Source organism: Bufo bufo, chromosome 10 (genome assembly GCF_905171765.1).
Source record: "Bufo bufo chromosome 10, aBufBuf1.1, whole genome shotgun sequence".
Classification (NCBI taxonomy): Eukaryota; Metazoa; Chordata; class Amphibia; order Anura; family Bufonidae; genus Bufo; species Bufo bufo.
In genome coordinates this window covers 53,639,256-53,657,118 of record NC_053398.1, presented here as the reverse complement: position 1 = coordinate 53,657,118, position 17,863 = coordinate 53,639,256, and the positions used below count along the sequence as shown (strand labels likewise).

At 43.4% G+C, this 17,863-nt stretch overlaps 1 protein-coding gene across 1 annotated transcript in view; it reads left to right on the top strand.

Annotated features, from left to right (window-relative positions):
• Positions 1–1,654: 1,654 nt before the first annotated feature.
• Positions 1,655–17,863, top strand: part of LOC120980394 (solute carrier family 22 member 20-like) — a 135,806-nt gene continuing 119,597 nt past the window's right edge. The window contains exon 1 of the mRNA XM_040409482.1: positions 1,655–2,024. Coding sequence (XP_040265416.1) covers positions 1,659–2,024 — 366 coding nt within the window. The 5' untranslated portion in view covers positions 1,655–1,658. The remainder of the gene's footprint in view (positions 2,025–17,863) is intronic.

Below are 17,863 nucleotides of genomic sequence, written 5' to 3'. Positions count from 1 at the left end.
GTGTTTACATTTTTTTATGGGGAAGGGGGATGCCGTGCTAATCCTGAGCGCCTCTGCTCTGGCGCTAGTTTGTGTGACCGTGACACTGACATGATGGAGCCTGGAGGGAGGGCCGGGGGGACAATGTAAATGTCTGTACATTAGGCCACTTAGTTGGATGCTGGATGGCTGGAGGTGGGACATGGGCATGGCTGAAGGTGGAACATGGGTGGGGCCTGGAAGGGGGCCCTTGATTTATTTTGCCCGGGGGCCCTGAGGGTTCTCAGTCCGCCCCTGGGTACCACTACTACAGAACTAAGTACACCGGTAGACCAGAGGCAAAACCGAAAGAGCGGAGAGCCAGTGAGCCCCGTTCCTCACAGAGCCCCGATGTTGGGGATGAGCTGGGCCGAGGGCTCACTGGTCGCACCTCCAGGAAGGGTTCCGGTACACTTGGCCCCTACCTGCAAGGAACCACGCTGGTGCCAGCACCAGCAGAACAGATGACAACAGAACTGGAACCCAAGCAGACACCAGACATGGAACAGACAACAAGACGAACGAGAACCAGCACAGAAGGAGATGCCTGGACCCAAGCGGGATGGAAGCATGGCGGTCTCAGGCAGAGCTACACACAGACTAGAGAAACACACAGACTAGAGATTCACACAGACTAGAGATTCCCCCTCTGGGGAAGCCAGGGACCCTCTCACGAAGTCAGGACAAACACGGGATAGGAACAGATGCAGAAAGGCACAACAAGCAGACATGAACAGACAAGGATCAGAAGCAGTAGGCACTGCCCACAGGACATGGGACAGAATACATCGGAAGCAGTTTAGCACTGCTAGGTGAAACAAGGAACCAACAAGGATAACATCATACAGGGCAGGTACAGATCAGAAAGGACAAAACATCAAACACCATCACAGAACAGGTACAGGAGAAGACAAGGCAATAACAACAAACACCAATGCAATACCAGGTGACACCACACAGAAGGGTAGATGGAAAGAACCCCCTGAGTCAGCAGCAAGAGGTTAAACCTAGAAATACACAGGAAAGAAGATAGACTGACCTCCTGGGTGAGCAGAGAGGTGCTACACCCAGCAAGACACAGGAAAGACTGACTGACCACAAGCCCCACAGCTCACAGGTAGAAAAAGCTCCGTAATGAGGACACCTGGTAAGCCACACCCAGGCACAGATTAGGGGAAGTTAACCCCATCAGAACAGGAGTACAGAACACAAAACACACAGGCTGCAGTACAGGACGTTGCCCCTGGCACCCAGCACCCACGGAGACCAGTACGCCAGAGCACAAACAACCTGTGAAACATTGACAAACACAGAAGCAACACGGGAGAGAAAACATACACAGGCAGCAGTTCACAGAAGACACTGCAGCCAGCACGCAGCCCCAAGCAACCAGCCTGTACAGGAGGCAGCCTGCAGCCAGTACGCGAGGTAGAAAAAAAAAAAAAAAGCAAAAAAAAAGCGAGGTAGCCTGCAGCCAGCCTACACAGACACAACTGTCACAGTGAACCGCACCGTGACAGCCAGTATTAGTACAGAGCATCAGTGTGGGCATACTTAGAAAGAAGGAGCAAAGACTGCACTGGCACATAATGTTTTTTTTCTTTACTGTCCACAGAGCATAATATAGAAAGTGAACTAGAATGGGGTTTAATGACCTCCTAGAAATTGTTGGGGGGCTAGGGAGATTTCAGGTGATCAACACTACTGTGCTTCTGATCCCCATGTTATTTGTGGCCTCTCATAACTTTCTCCAAAATTTTTCTGCTGCAATACCGACCCACCGCTGTTGGATACCAGGGGTGGATAATTCGACAATTACTTATAACCAAAGTCAATTGGCTGCCTTTATACCACTGGATGAGGATCAAAATGCCAAGAGCTGCATGCGGTTCACAAATTTGGAACCTTTTTCCTGGACAAACGGTACTTTCAAGAAGGACAAAGAAGTTTGTAAAGATGGCTGGGTCTATGATAGGAGTGTCTTCTCTTCCACTATCGTCACTGAGGTATGTGAGCCTGGGTTCCTTTCTTTCCCAAATTGCCAGTATTCCTTTCATGTAAATTCCACGCATATACAGTGCTGTCCATTATTATTCATACTCCTGGCAAATTTTGACCCAAAGTTAGTTTTATTCAACCGGCAAGTAATTTTTTGACGGGAAATGACATAGGTGTCCCCCAAAAGATAATAAGACGATGTACAAGAGGCATTATTGTGGAAAAAAAAAAAGATTTTCAGCTTTTATTTACATTTAAGCAAAAAGCGTCCAGTCCAAAATTATTAATACCTTTCTCAATAATCAATAGAAAAGCCTTTATTGGCTATTACAGCAATCAAACGCTTCCTATAATTGTAGACCAGCTTTTTGCATGTCTCCACAGGTATTTTTGCCAATTCATCTTTAGCAATGAGCTCCAAATCTTTCAGGTTGGAGAGTCTTCTTGCCATCACCCTGATCTTTAGCTCCCTGCACAGATTATCAATTGGCTTCAAGTCTGGACTCTGGCTGGGCCACTCCAAAACGTTAATGTTGTTGTCTGCTAACAATTTCTTCACCACTTTTACTGTGTATTTTGGGTCATTGTCATGCTGAAATGTCCACTGGTGCCCAAGGCCAAGTTTCTCTGCAGACTGCCTGATGTTGTCGTTGAGAATCCTCATGTATTGCTCTTTTTTCATGGTGCCATTTTACTGTGATTAGGTTCCCTGGTCCATTAGCTGAAAAACACCCCCAAAGCATTAGGTTTCCACCACCATGTTTGACAGTGGGGATGGTGTTCTTTGGGATGAAGGCTTCTCCTTTTTTATACCAAATGAAGGAAACATCATTGTGACCAAACAATTAAATTTTTGTTTCATCTGACCATAACACAGAAGACCAGAAGTCTTATCCTTTGTCCACATGAGCTTTTGCAAAGGCCAAGCAAGCTTTTGTGTGCCTTATCTGGAGAAGTGGTGTCCTCCTTAGTCTGCATTGTGCAGTGTCCGTTGGATTGTCTGCCTTGAGACATTGCCACCAGTAGAGCCCAGATTCACCAGGATGGCCTTGGTGGTGATCCTTGGATTCTTTTTCACCTCTCTAACTATCCTCCTGGCCAGCACAGGTGTCAATTTTGGCTTCTGACCACATCCTCTGAGATTTTCCACAGTGCGGAACATCTTTTATTTTTTGCTCAAATGTAAATAGAAGCTGAGAAAAGTTTTTTTTCCACAATAATGGCTCTTGTACATCGTCTTATTATCTTTTGGGAGACACCTATGTCATTTCCCGTCAAAAAATTACTTGCTGGTTGAATAAAAGTAACTTTAAGTCAAAATTTGCCAGGGGTATGAATAATTATGGGCAGCACTGTACATACTGTAAATACTTTTTTATGGTTAATCATCCTTTAAAATATGTTTATTTTTAGTTCTCATGCAGCAGTAAGCACTATCATTGAGTCAGATTAAAATGCAGGCAGATTCACAGACTGGCTGAAGGTGGCCCGCCAGCAGGAACAGTATTTAGCCCTCCTTATAGTTCTCTAACAACCCACTAGTAATTGTGGATCGGCTGTGGACCCATTCATTTTAATGAGGCCTGATAAAATGGGGACAGCACACCGTGTGCTGTCTGCATCCATATGTCCATTCTTCAGCCACACAAAAAAGAACATGTCCTATTCTTGTCCGTTTTGCGCACAAGAATAGGTGTTATTAAAATGGGTCTGCAAAAAAAGTGGAAGCAACACAAACATTTTGTGGACCACCAAATAAATACTGTCACGTGAATGCACCCTAATAGATGTTAGGAAGCTGCTTCAATGTGGGCCCTTGTGCAGCCACACAGGTTGAATATATGGTGTATTTGCCGGGCATGAAAGGAAGGGGAGATTTGTCACAGACCTTGGGCTTGTGCCCTAATCTTTTAAGTCACTAACCAATGGGGAGAGAGTCACCAGTGAATCTCATTAACAAAATAGTGGCACCTCAGGGTGAAGAAAGAAACTATTCTGATACCTGGATACTGCACATCCTCTATATCAGCGATGCCTATTCTGCGGCCCTGCCCTACAGCCTACAGCTATTAGGGCATGCTGGGAGTTGTAGTTTTGCAACAGCTGGAGGGACGCAGGTTGAGCATCCCTGCTCTGTATGCTTATTCAGTGAAAGATCCTGCATATGCAACGGGTGCCTCCCCCCAAGGCCCTCCTATATCGCATCCCAGGTGTAGTAGGAATGCCGAGTGGTATAGTGCGGCCTAATTGTCTATTTATGTGTCACGGTGCTCCTACGGCTGGACCCCAGGCTTTGGCTCCAAAGCAATAAAAGGGGGGAATAATTGAGGGATTGGAAAGAATAACTTGAGTTCAGACCTTGAGATGAAGTTCAATGGCAGCTTTACTTTAAATAAATGTTTCTTCAAACAGTTTCAGGCTTTGTCTTGGTTCCAGCAGGCTTTAGCATTAAACTGGCAGGCAAACTCAACTCTGCTATAACTGTTTATCTCTGACTCTACTGTACTGACAGACTAGCGTTATAACTCAGCTTCTTCTGTATACTGCACTTCTTCTCTGTAGTCTGACTCTAGGTTATGCCAAGGAACTTTCCTCCTGGCTCCTGAGGCTTCAAGCTTTGGCCTCCACGGCCAGCAGAGCTTAAGGTTCCCCTGCATACCCTTTCCCTGTCTAGGGAAGAGCAGACTGCAACTAACTGGCCACCACCCTTCCTGCAGGAAATAGGACTAGCCCACTCCCCTACAGAGGGGGGTTAGAATGGAATAGAAAGTTCAATTCTAAGTACAGCTCTGCCATATTTGCTGCCACCTGCTGGTGAATCAGGTATATTACATGAACAGTTACATAGCACCATTATTAGGAATGCACAGTGTGGAGGACCTGGAAATAAATGTATAAGATAACATAAGGTTAGACCAATAAAGACAGTAGCAGGGTGCAGGAGTGGTAACACACCCTGGGGTGTTACACACCCCCTTACTTAAAACCAAGCCTCTCTTGGTTTGTTCTTAGGGTGTACTCTAAGGGTTCCCAAGGTGAAATTAAAGTGCTGCATGAGACTATTTTCTATTACATACATACATAGACATAGCAACTGCTACCACTAGGTTCCTGCCCGTATGAGTAGGGTGTCGGTATTAACCAGAGAACCCAAAAGACTGCACAAAGCACTCAAATACTCCTTTTTTGTGTACTCTGGCCCTAGTACCACCGGAAGCGTGGGGGTGTCATGTACTGTAATCCCTCCATGATGATATGAGACGCCCGCAAATAGAAGGGTGGCTTCATACTGTAATCCCTTCCCAGCACCAAGGTCTACATAAAGCTTTTCACACGGTCACCTTGATGACTAAACCGGTAGCTAAACATATTCCTGAATGCTGCACACTAAGCCTTAGGACACACCAAACTAGGAGGAGGAGCCGGTTCACTCCCATATCTCCATGAGGGCTACTCCCTCTAACACACATTAGCAGCAGGGTTACCCTTGACGGTGTTAGATCTGCTTGTGACTTACCACTTGGCTCTCCTTGTGTAGCTAACAAAAGGTAGCATAGGAACCATTAGTATTGACATCCTCAGAGGCAGTCCATATGAGCAGTGAAGTAAGATACTAGCTATCTGGCTAACTGCATAATTTTACCAAGGTCCATTTAAAGTGCATGAGGTCGCATTGTTGTACTCGTAAAAAGAGTCCTGACAATGGGCTACAGGTATTGAGGATTTATCTTTCTTTGGATGTTCTTCATGTAGTGGTGTAGGATGACGTCCTTTGCAAATGCTGTTGCCTTTTTCTTACACTCCTTAGTAACATGGCCTTTTCTTAGACATCCGAAACACAGTTGGTTATCCAGTACAAACCTTTTATTTTCATCTGGGGATTTCTCCTTCAATTGTTGGCACTTGTGTATGGAGTGGTTCTCTCCACAGAACATACATTTGAAGGTAGTCTGAAGATTTGTCGGTTCTGTCTCTCTACTGATCCCAGTAGTGACTTTGGACTTGCTCTCGTAGGTATCTGGTCCTTTAGCTGCTATGTTGGTTGCAAAGCTAGTTGCTCTTGCGCGTCTTATCTCTCTTGCAGGCATTTCTTCTAAGGATTTTAAAATGTAAGATGTTGTTACTGGATTACATGCTATCTGTGCTTCCTCATTGACGAACTCAGAGAACTCTTTAAAACTTGGGAAGTTCTTACCTAGATCTAACTGTTTAGTCACATTGCGATTCCATCTAGAAGCCATTTCTTCAGGTAGCTTAGTTAGCATACTGTGGTTATCTAGATAGGCGCTCAGTACTTCCAGTCCTAGAACATGTGGGATGGCAGTGCTGCATACTTTTGGAGTCTGAAGTGTTCTTTAGGACCTATTTTAGGCCAGTTATTCAATTTCTCTCTAAAGGCTCTTTGTACTAAGAAAGGATGACCATATCTTGCATTCAATTTTTCCCAAGCTTGTTTGTAGGCTTCTTCATCTTTTCTATAGAAGTTACCTTCAAGAATTTCTTTGGCTTCTCTACCAACATATCTCTGAAGGTAGAATAACTTGTCAACTGGACTGAAGCAATGATGCTCAATGATCATCTCAAAACTTGCTTTCCACTCTATGAACTTCAGTACGTTTCCCGAAAATATAGTGGGTTACGGAACGGGAAGTCTATCTAGGACTGTTCTCTGTGGTCTTGCTGGGGCAATGGTTGTAACATTCTCCTGAGCATTTCCGTGGTATCTAGGAATAGAATCATCCGGTTCTATTTTCTTAGTTCTGAATTAGGTGAGTCCCTTTCTTCATCTTTTCCGGTAGAGATAGAGGGTAAATTCATAGACCGTTTTTCTAACATTGGACTAGACCTCTCTTTATTTTTCTGAGCATCGATGGAAGGATAATGACTTATTTCCTCACTACAAGCTGGAGATTTCCTTATATTTTCTTGAGCATATGAAGAAAAATAGGAGTCTTTTTCTTCACTTAGTACAGATTTGAACCTATGACTACTCTGACTTATATCCTCCTCATGTACTCTGAGTCTGGCTTCTATGATCTTAACTTCTTTCAGCCTTTCCATACTTTTTGTCTGTTGACGTTGTGCCTCCATTTCAGCTCCCATTTGATGGCGTTGTGCATCCATTTCAGCTTCTATCTGATGGCGTTGTGCATCCTTTTCAGCTTCCTTTTCAGCCATCAGTTGGCGTTGCGCCTCCATGGAAACTTCCATTTAAATTTTTGCTCTCTTGACAGTGAGTTCAGCTAATTCTTTTCTTTTGGCAGAAGTACTTGAGGACTCTGATTAGGGTTGAGCTAACCCGAACTTTAGGTTTTTTGGACCCCGGGCCCGCACCCGAACTTTTAACTAAAAGTTCGGGTTCGGGTTCGGTGTTCGGCAAGTTAATGGCGCTTTTTGAAAGGCTGCAGAGCAGCCAATCAACAAGCGTTTAACTTGTGTGCCCTTGGAAGCAATCACAGCCATGCCTACTAATGTGATTGGCCAGTGCAGCATGTGACCCAGCCTCTATATAAGCTGGAGTCACTCTGCTCTGATTAGTGTAGGGATAGGATGCTGCTGCTGTGAGGGAAAGTATAGGAAAGAATCTTTAATCAGAAGTGCTTGTTAACCCAGCGATCTACATAGATTTTGTTTTGTGGGTGCAGTGCACAATCTTTTTACCCTGCCCTGAGCTTAGTGACACAGAAAAAAAACTTTTATCCATCTGTTAGTTAGGTGGGTGTTGGCTGCCATTTTATGCAAGTTCAGTGCACCAGCACAGCATATGTGCATTTGTGTTAAATTGAAGCTTGAAATACTGCAATTATATTCTGGGTTTAAAAAAATCACCCATTTTTTGCAAGACCCTACATATGGGGCCTTTGCAGCATTTTTCAGTGTGAAATACAAGCTTGAAATACTGCAATAATTTTCTGGGTTTAAAAAAACACCCATTTTTGGCAATACCCTACATCTGGGGCCTATGCTGCATTTGTTAGTGTGAAATACAAGCTTGAAATACTGCAATAATTTTCTGGGTTTAAAAAAGCACCCATTTTTGGCAATACCCTACATCTGGGGCCTATGCTGCATTTGTTAGTGTGAAACACAAGCTTGAAATACTTCAAAAATAATCTGGGAAAACACCCATTTGTGGCAATATCATACATCTGGGGCCTTTGCAGCATTTGTCAGTGTTAAATACAAGCTTGAAATACTGCAATTATTTTCTGGGTTTAAAAAAAGCACCCGTTTTTGGCAAAATACTAAATTTGAGGCCTTTGCTGCATCTGTAAGTGTGAAATACAAGCGTTGGATACTGCTGTTATATTCTGTTATTAACCGCCTCAGGACCACCGTACGCAGGATTGCGTCCTGGCGGCGGCCCTGCTATTCTGGGTGGACGCATATACGCGTCCTCTCGCGAGAGACGAGATTTCCTGTGAACGCGCGCACACAGGCGCGCGCGTTCACAGGATCGGAAGGTAAGCGAGTGGATCTGCAGCCTGCCAGCGGCGATCGTTCGTTGGCAGGCTGTAGATGCGATTTTTTAAACCCCTAACAGGTATATTAGACGCTGATTTGATAACAGCGTCTAATATACCTGCTACCTGGTCCTCTGGTGGTCCCTTTTGCTTGGATCGACCACCAGAGGACACAGGCAGCTCTGTAATAAGTAGCACCAAGCACCACACTACACTACACCCCCCCTGTCACTTATTAACCCCTTACTAACCCCTGATCACCCCATATAGACTCCCTGATCACCCCCCTGTCATTGATCACCCCCCTGTAAGGCTCCATTCAGACGTCCGTATGTTTTTTTACGGATCCACGGATACATGGATCGGATCCGCAAAACACATACGGACGTCTGAATGGAGACTTACAGGGGGGTGCTCACCCCATATAGACTCCCTGATCACCCCCCTGTCATTGATCACCCCCCTGTCATTGATCACCCCCCTGTAAGGCTCCATTCAGACGTCCGTATGTTTTTTACGGATACATGGATCGGATCCGCAAAACACATACGGACGTCTGAATGGAGCCTTACAGGGGGGTGCTCACCCCATATAGACTCCCTGATCACCCCCCCTATCATTGATCACCTCCTTGTAAGGCTGGCTCTATTCAGAGGTCCGTATGTGTTTTGCGGATCCACGGATCCATGGATCGGATCTGCAAAACACATACGGACGTCTGAATGTCATTGATAACCCCCCTGTCATTGATCACCCCCCTGTAAGGCTCCATTCAGACGTCCGTATGTTTTTTACGGATCCACGGATACATGGATCGGATCCGCAAAACACATACGGACGTCTGAATGGAGCCTTACAGGGGGGTGGTCAATGACAGGGGGGTGATCACCCCATATAGACTTCCTGATCACCCCCCTGTCATTGATCACCCCCCTGTAAGGCTCCATTCAGACGTCCGTATGTTTTTTACGGATCCACGGATACATGGATCGGATCCGCAAAACACATACTGACGTCTGAATGGAGTCTTACAGGGGGGTGATCAATGACAGGGGGGTGATCACCCCATATAGACTTCCTGATCACCCCCTGTCATTGATCACCCCCCTGTAAGGCTCCATTCAGACGTCTGTATGTTTTTTACGGATCCACGGATACATGGATCGGATCCGCAAAACACATACGGACGTCTGAATGGAGCCTTACAGGGGGGTGATCACCCCATATAGACTTCCTGATCACCCCCCTGTCATTGATCACCCCCCTGTAAGGCTCCATTCAGACGTCCGTATGTTTTTTACGGATCCACGGATACATGGATCGGATCCGCAAAACACATACGGACGTCTGAATGGAGTCTTACAGGGGGGTGATCAATGACAGGGGGGTGATCACCCCATATAGACTTCCTGATCACCCCCTGTCATTGATCACCCCCCTGTAAGGCTCCATTCAGACGTCTGTATGTTTTTTACGGATCCACGGATACATGGATCGGATCCTCAAAACACATACGGACATCTGAATGGAGCCTTACAGGGGGGTGATCAATGACAGGGGGGTGATCACCCCATATAGACTCCCTGATCACCCCCCTGTCATTGATCACCCCCCTGTCATTGATCACCCCCCTGTAAGGCTCCATTCAGACATTTTTTTGGCACAAGTTAGTGGAAATTGATTTATTTTATTTTTTTCTTACAAAGTCTCATATTCCACTAACTTGTGACAAAAAATAAAATCTCACATGAACTCACCATAACCCTCACGGAATCCAAATGCGTAAAATTTTTTAGACATTTATATTCCAGACTTCTTCTCACGCTTTAGGGCCCCTAAAGTGCCAGGGCAGTATAAATACCCCACATGTGACCCCATTTCGGAAAGTAGACACCCCAAGGTATTCGCTGAGGGGAATATTGAGTCCATGAAAGATTGAAATTTTTGTCCCAAGTTAGCGGAAAGGGAGACTTTGTGAGAAAAAGCAAAAAAAAAATCAATTTCCGCTAACTTGTGCCAAAAAAAATAAATTTCGATGAACTCGCCATGCCCCTCATTAAATACTTTGGGGTGTCTTCTTTCCAAAATGGGGTCACATGTGGGGTATTTATACTGCCCTGGCATTTTAGGGGCCCTAAAGCGTGAGAAGAAGTCTGGGATCCAAATGTCTAAAAATGCCCTCCTAAAAGGAATTTGGGCCCCTTTGCGCATCTAGGCTGCAAAAAAGTGTCACACATGTGGTATCGCCGTACTCAGGAGAAGTTGGGCAATGTGTTTTGGGGTGTCATTTTACATATACCCATGCTGGGTGAGATAAATATCTCAAATGCCAACTTTGTATAATAAAATGGGAAAAATTGTCTTTTGCCGAGATATTCCTCTCACCCAGCAAGGGTTTATGTAAAAAGACACCCCAAAACACATTGTCCAACTTCTCCTAAGTACGGCGATACCACATGTGTGAGACTTTTTTGCAGCCTAGGTGGGCAAAGGGGCCCACATTCCAAAGAGCACCTTTAGGATTTCACAGGGCATTTTTTACACATTTTGATTTCAAACTACTTCTCACGCATTAGGGCCCCTAAAATGCCAGGGCAGTATAACTACCCTATATTCTGTGTGCACCAGATAAAATTCATATAAAAAGCATATATAAGGAACATATGTATCAACTAGAAAAATATATATATATATCTCGGGCACAAAGACCTGAGTGCTATGGTACAGAGGGCTGCATCCGTGTCCCCCCAGTTGGGTATGGCTATTGGATCACAGTCGTCTGCGGCAAAGCAAACCAGGACCAGCTAGAAATTGCGCTCCAGATATACTCAATTGCATGTGTTCTCATGCAGATCTCTCACAGTCCCAAATGCATACAATTAAAATCTTATGCCACCGCCTCTCGTGCGGCAATTCAGTATAGTTCCACTTGGAACTTCCTCAGTGAGGAAGAGATAAGATATCTCGAAACGCGTCTGGGCGTATCACCTGTGAAATCATCATCTCAGCGGTGCATGGCCATGTACTGAAGGACGGAGGATTTATCCACTCACGCAAAAAAAGTGTTGTAGGACTCACGAAAGCGAAACATCCAATACAGGCCTCTCGCGAGAGTAAAGACGGGATCCAAGTAAAGACCGGACCTGACACAAGCACAGCGGAGAAAGGCTGAAGCATGGGACGCCACGGCAGGAATTCTTCCGCAGTTGTAACCTAGTGAGCCTACACGGGACACAGTGAGTAATACAAATCCAAGTGGAACTATACTGAATTGCCGCACGAGAGGCGGTACAAGCACGGTGGTAATAGACGTGCTGGACAATTGATTTTTTCGCATCCATCGTACTCAGATTCTGAGATTATCATAGGTGATGGACAATTCACATATTGTGTATAACACAGAACATCTCTGAATATCTTCTATTCAATATCCTATACGGTGGCATAAGATTTTAATTGTATGCATTTGGGACTGTGAGAGATCTGCATGAGAATACATGCAATTGAGTATATCTGGAGCGCAATTTCTAGCTAGTCCTGGTTTGCTTTGCCGCAGACGACTGTGATCCAATAGCCATACCCAACTGGGGGGACACGGATGCAGCCCTCTGTACCATAGCACTCAGGTCTTTGTGCCCGAGATATATATATATATTTTTCTGGTTGATACATATGTTCCTTATATATGCTTTTTAGATGAATTTTATCTGGTGCACACAGAATATAGAGTCTATTGTTTAATAAATATTTTTATTTAATTTCCACGTGTAATCCGACTGTTTTGAGTGCCGGTTCTACCCAATCTATACTATATTTATCAGAACCAGGGGGTGCTTCTTTGAACCTGTGCACCTATCGTGACAAATCAGAGTGAGCCACCTGCTTATTACTTTTTGTAAACCAGTATAACTACCCCACAAGTGACCCCATTTTGGAAAGAAGACACCCCAAGGTATTCCGTGAGGGGCATGGCGAGTTCCTAGAATTTTTTATTTTTTGTCACAAGTTAGCGGAAAATGATGATTTTTTTTCTTTATTTTTTTTTCTTACAAAGTCTCATATTCCACTAACTTGTGACAAAAAAATAAAAACTTCCATGAACTCACTATGCCCATCACGAAATACCTTGGGGTGTCTTCTTTGCAAAATAGGGTCACTTGTGGGTTAGTTATACTGCCTTGGCATTTTAGGGGCCCTAATGCGTGAGAAGTAGTTTGAAATCAAAATGTGTAAAAAATGCCCTGTGAAATCCTAAAGGTGCTCTTTGGAATGTGGGCCCCTTTGCCCACCTAGGCTGCAAAAAAGTGTCACACATGTGGTATCGCCGTACTCAGGAGAAGTTGGGCAATGTGTTTTGGGGTGTTATTTTACATATACCCATGCTGGGTGAGATAAATATCTCAGTAAATTGACAACTTTTCCCTATAAAAAAATGGGAAAAGTTGTCTTTTGCCGAGATATTTCTCTCACCCAGCATGGGTATATGTAAAAATACACCCCAAAACACATTGCCCAACTTCTCCTGAGTACGGAGATACCAGATGTGTGACACTTTTTTGCAGCCTAGGTGGGCAAAGGGGCCCACATTCCAAAGAGCACCTTTAGGATTTCACAGGGCATTTTTTACACATTTTGATTTCAAACTACTTCTCACGCATTAGGGCCCCTAAAATGCCAGGGCAGTATAACTACCCCACAAGTGACCCCATTTTGGAAAGAAGACACCCCAAGGTATTCCATGAGGGGCATGGCGAGTTCCTAGAATTTTTTATTTTTTGTCACAAGTTAGCGGAAAATGAGACTTTGTAAGAAAAAATAAAAAATAAAAAAATCATCATTTTCCGCTAACTTGTGACAAAAAATAAAAACTTCCATGAACTCACTATGCCCATCAGCGAATACATTAGGGTGTCTACTTTCCGAAATGGGGTCACTTGTGGGGTTTTTCTACTGTCTGGGCATTGTAGAACCTCAGGAAACATGACAGGTGCTCAGAAAGTCAGAGCTGCTTCAAAAAGCGGAAATTCACATTTTTGTACCACAGATTGTAAACGCTTTAACTTTTACCCAAAGCATTTTTTTTTACCCCCAATTTTTTTTTTATCAAAGACATGTAGAACAATAAATTTAGAGAAAAATTTATATATAGATGTCTTTATTAAAAAAAAAAAATTACAACTGAAAGTGAAAAACGACATTTTCTTTTCCAAAATTTCGCTAAATTTCGATTAATAACAAAAAAAGTAAAAATGTCAGCAGCAATGAAATACCACCAAATGAAAGCTCTATTAGTGAGAAGAAAAGGAGGTAAAATTTATTTGGGTGGTAAGTTGCATGACCGAGCAATAAACGGTGAAAGTAGTGTAGTGCAGAAGTGTAAAAAGTGGCCTGGTCATTAAGGGTGTTTAAGCTAGGGGGGCTGAGGTGGTTAAAAAAACACCAATTTTGGGTAAAATACATAATTTGCGGCCTGTGCTGCGTCTGTCAGTGTGAAATACAAGCTTGAAATACTGCAATAATGTTCTTGGTTTAAAAAAACACCCATTTTGGACAAAATACTAAATTTGAGGCCTTTGCTGCATCTGTCAGTGTGAAATAGAAGCGTTAGATACTGCTGTTATATTCTGTTATTTAAAATTAGTGGCAGTTTAGCGGGGAAATTGTCCTATAGTTGATGATTCTGCTTAATGTTTGTATATCTGTGGCTGTTACACTGAATTGTAGACTTGTTTGGCATAATTAATACGGGTACTACAGTGTAGAAAGGAGGTGCTTGTAGTTCTATGCTAAAAGTATTGAGACAACTCCTAGAGATCGATAGCAGTGTCTTTTTTTGTAGCAACCATTGTAGTGTTTGTAAAGCTGTGCAATGTAAAGCATTTTTTCTGCGTGGTAAAAGAATGTTTTCTATTTGTGTAAGGACCAGGTAAGTGCTTTTCCGTTGTGTAGTTTTTGGTGGATTTGAGTTGATTGTACAGAGATTGTATGGTGAGATTGTGATGTGTTTGCTGAGCAGTACAGAGTATTGTGTTTTTGTTGTAACTTCTTAACTTTTATATTACTGTAATTTTGTAGAGGCAGCAATTTGTTTTAGTGTTTGTACATTAGAGACAGCATTTAGAGAGTATTTTTATATTGTTAGCCTGTAAATCACCCACAGAGTGGAGGTTTGCTCTGGTTTCAGGGGTGGGGCACAAGGAATATAGAAACTGTTTTGTTTAGTTTGGTTTTTCTATTGCTGGATATTGTAGATACTATCTTCTCTTTCTTTGTGTGTCAAGTCATGTGGTTTTGTCAGCCATTTTATCTTCCTTTGTGTGTGTGAAGGCCATGTGGTTTTGTCGGCCATCTTTGATTTCTTTTGTGTGTGTGAAGACTATGTGGCTTTGGCAGACATCTTGGTTAGTTTGGTGCTGCAGGTTTTAACAAGGAATTCATTTTAGTTTGAGCTGGTTTACTTTTAGTTTTGGTGTCCATGGAAAGCGATTTGGTTGTTTTTGCCTCAAATGTCAGTTTTGTCCAGAATAGTTATCTTGTCTTTTTGTAACCTTTTTATGTACAGTTTGATTTTGTGTTGGTAAGTTTTGTGCTGGATATCAGTTGAGTGTTCGGTTATGGTATAGCTCAGTGACCAGTCTGATACAGGAATCATTGTGTGAGAATTAGTGGCAGTTTAGCGGGGAAATTGTCCTATAGTTAATGATTCTGCTTAATGTTTGTATATCTGTGGCTGTTACACTGAATTGTAGACTTGTTTGGCATAATTAATACGGGTACTACAGTGTAGAAAGGAGGTGCTTGTAGTTCTATGCTAAAAGTATTGAGACAACTCCTAGAGATCGATAGCAGTGTCTTTTTTTGTAGCAACCATTGTAGTGTTTGTAAAGCTGTGCAATGTAAAGCATTTTTAAAGAAGTTGCAAAGTTGAAGGACACGGGGGCCATTCTTCAAGCTATGCAGGGATCTACTGATCCATGGCTGCAGGCTCAGAATTGTGTAGCAAACCTGATCAGTACCAGAAAATGGCGCAAAAGGAAAGGCAAGTATGCTCTGATTTTTGCTGCTGGGTGGATAGCGGATAAATATCAGGAGTCTTGTAGGTTGAAGCTGAGTTTGGAAGGAGAAGTGGAAGATTTAAAAGTGGAAATTGTTAAATTGAGAACTCTTGTCCAGCAGGCAGCTGAAGCTAGCACTGAGTATGAATGTACTGTGAGGTGTGATACTGAGCTGCGCAAGGAGTCATTGAAACAATTGTTAGAGAGTAATGTGTCTGGGATTAGATGCAATGTATGGGCTGTAGGTATGGAGAAGTCTGAGGACTGTGGGTCACATAGTGGATCCGAATCAGGGATGGAGATGGACAATGTGTCTGACCCTGGAGTTGGAAGTATTAACACAATGCCAGAAGATTCCTCAGATAAGTCCGTGGTAAGTGGACTCAATACAGATAGTAGTGTGGGATCTAGTCATGCTGGGATGATTAATATTCTACAGTAAGTCAGATCACCATGTGCCCATGCCCAGAGAAGGTATTGTGCAGGGAGATAAGCTATTCGTTGTTTTGCATGCAGGAAAATTTGGCACATTGCACGATATTGTGACGTTGCTAATGGCAACAGACATAGGTATGTTAAGTACCCCAGAACCACACCTAGAAGTAAAGTGGTTTATTCAGCAAGGTGGGGTAATGGTCCCAGACATGGTTCTTGGCAAAGGCATAGAACCCAGGGACAGCCAAGGTCATTGATCAATGAAGCAGATTTGAAATCCCAATATGAACTGTTAAAATGTGAAAATGTGAAGCTCAGAGAGGAAAGAGATTGGTTCCTGCAATTCAGCAGAGTTTCTAATTTTGTGTGCCAGAGAAGGGTAAATTAAGGTCTTTGTAAACCATTTTACTGTTTGTATTTAAAGAAAATGGAAGAACTCTAAGACCTAATTTAAATTGATTTTTCCCTTCCCCTAAAAAAATTAAACGGTTTTGGGACTTTGTAATGTTATATCCTGCTTCTTTGGTAAAATGAATCTGAAACAGGTTTGGGGCTGGGGAAATTAACATTTCAATGACTGGGTGGGTAGAAATTCTCCTACTATTTTTCACGGTTTGAGGTGAACCCTCCAAGACATTAATTTGTTAATTCAGTCCTATACAGTTGTATGTTTTCTAAAGGTTTTTTTTTTTTTTTTTTTTTTTTGTATGTGAGGTTTGGTTTTAAGTTAACATTTACTGAATCTCAATGCATATAACAAGACTTCCTGTAACTGAAGTTTTCAACGTTTTCTTTTACTAACCCATTTTTATTTTTAGTCTATTATTCAGGTTTTCTTTTTTCATATTTTGGCGCTTTTCTCTTTTTCTTTCTTTTTCTCTTTCTCTCTCTCTCTCTCTCTCTTTCTTTCCCTCTCTCTTCTCTGTAGATTTAGTTGGGAGTACTGGAGGGTCTCATGATATTGTGTGGGAACTACTGTCTGAGTTCAAGGGTTGCTGCTGAGCGAGAGGTTTTTGATCAGTCACTGCAAACAGGGCTTCATGTGCTGTTCAGCTTGACTATATAAAATCATACCGGCAAAGGAAAGTGAGTTGATGAGCTTTTTTTAAGGAGACAAGGTGGTATATATCACCCGGGCATACCAATAGCTGTGTGAGTAACCCCTTTCCCCACAGGAGTACTGTGTTTCCTGCGCGCACATTCCACTCCAGGTCAATTGGAAGCCCTATCCTGTGGTCAGGTCACTATTCAGAGCCAAAACCGAGGCTGGTATATCTCATTAGGAGACTCTGAGGGCCGCTGTGTGTCGGCGAGAGCCCTTTTCCTCACGCCGCTACTCATTTTCCTGAGGTCTAACTAGGGTGAACGGAGTCCGTGTGTCGGTGCCAGAAACCCTAGGTCAACTCAGAGGCGAACGAAGGGGAGTAGCAGCCGTCCAGGCGTGTGTCGCGGGACACTGTAGGTGGACGCACCTACTTTTAGAAGGCTCGAGCATGGGTGTAGGGAAATCTAGGGAACAGAAGGGTACCACTTCTGAGTATAGGACAGCCAAGCAGCACTTGAAATCCATCTATGGAGAAGGAGTTGTTAAGCCCCTCAAAGATTGGTACCAATGGACTGTAGGTTCAGAGTGGACCATCTCCAAAGAAGGGACCTTTGAGGTCTGGATTTTTGAAAAAGTTTGTCTGTGAATTCCCCACTAGACTCCAAAGCCATGGTTCCCTCCAGAAAACAGAACTGTGGCTGCACAAATCCATCGATCTCCAGCAACAGGGCATTCAAAAGTCCCAGACAGTGCGAACTAACACTGTCATGTACTCCCGTCCAACTAAAACTACAGAGTCCAATAGAAGCCTGGGACAGACGATGCACCATGTTGAATCCAGCTTCTCT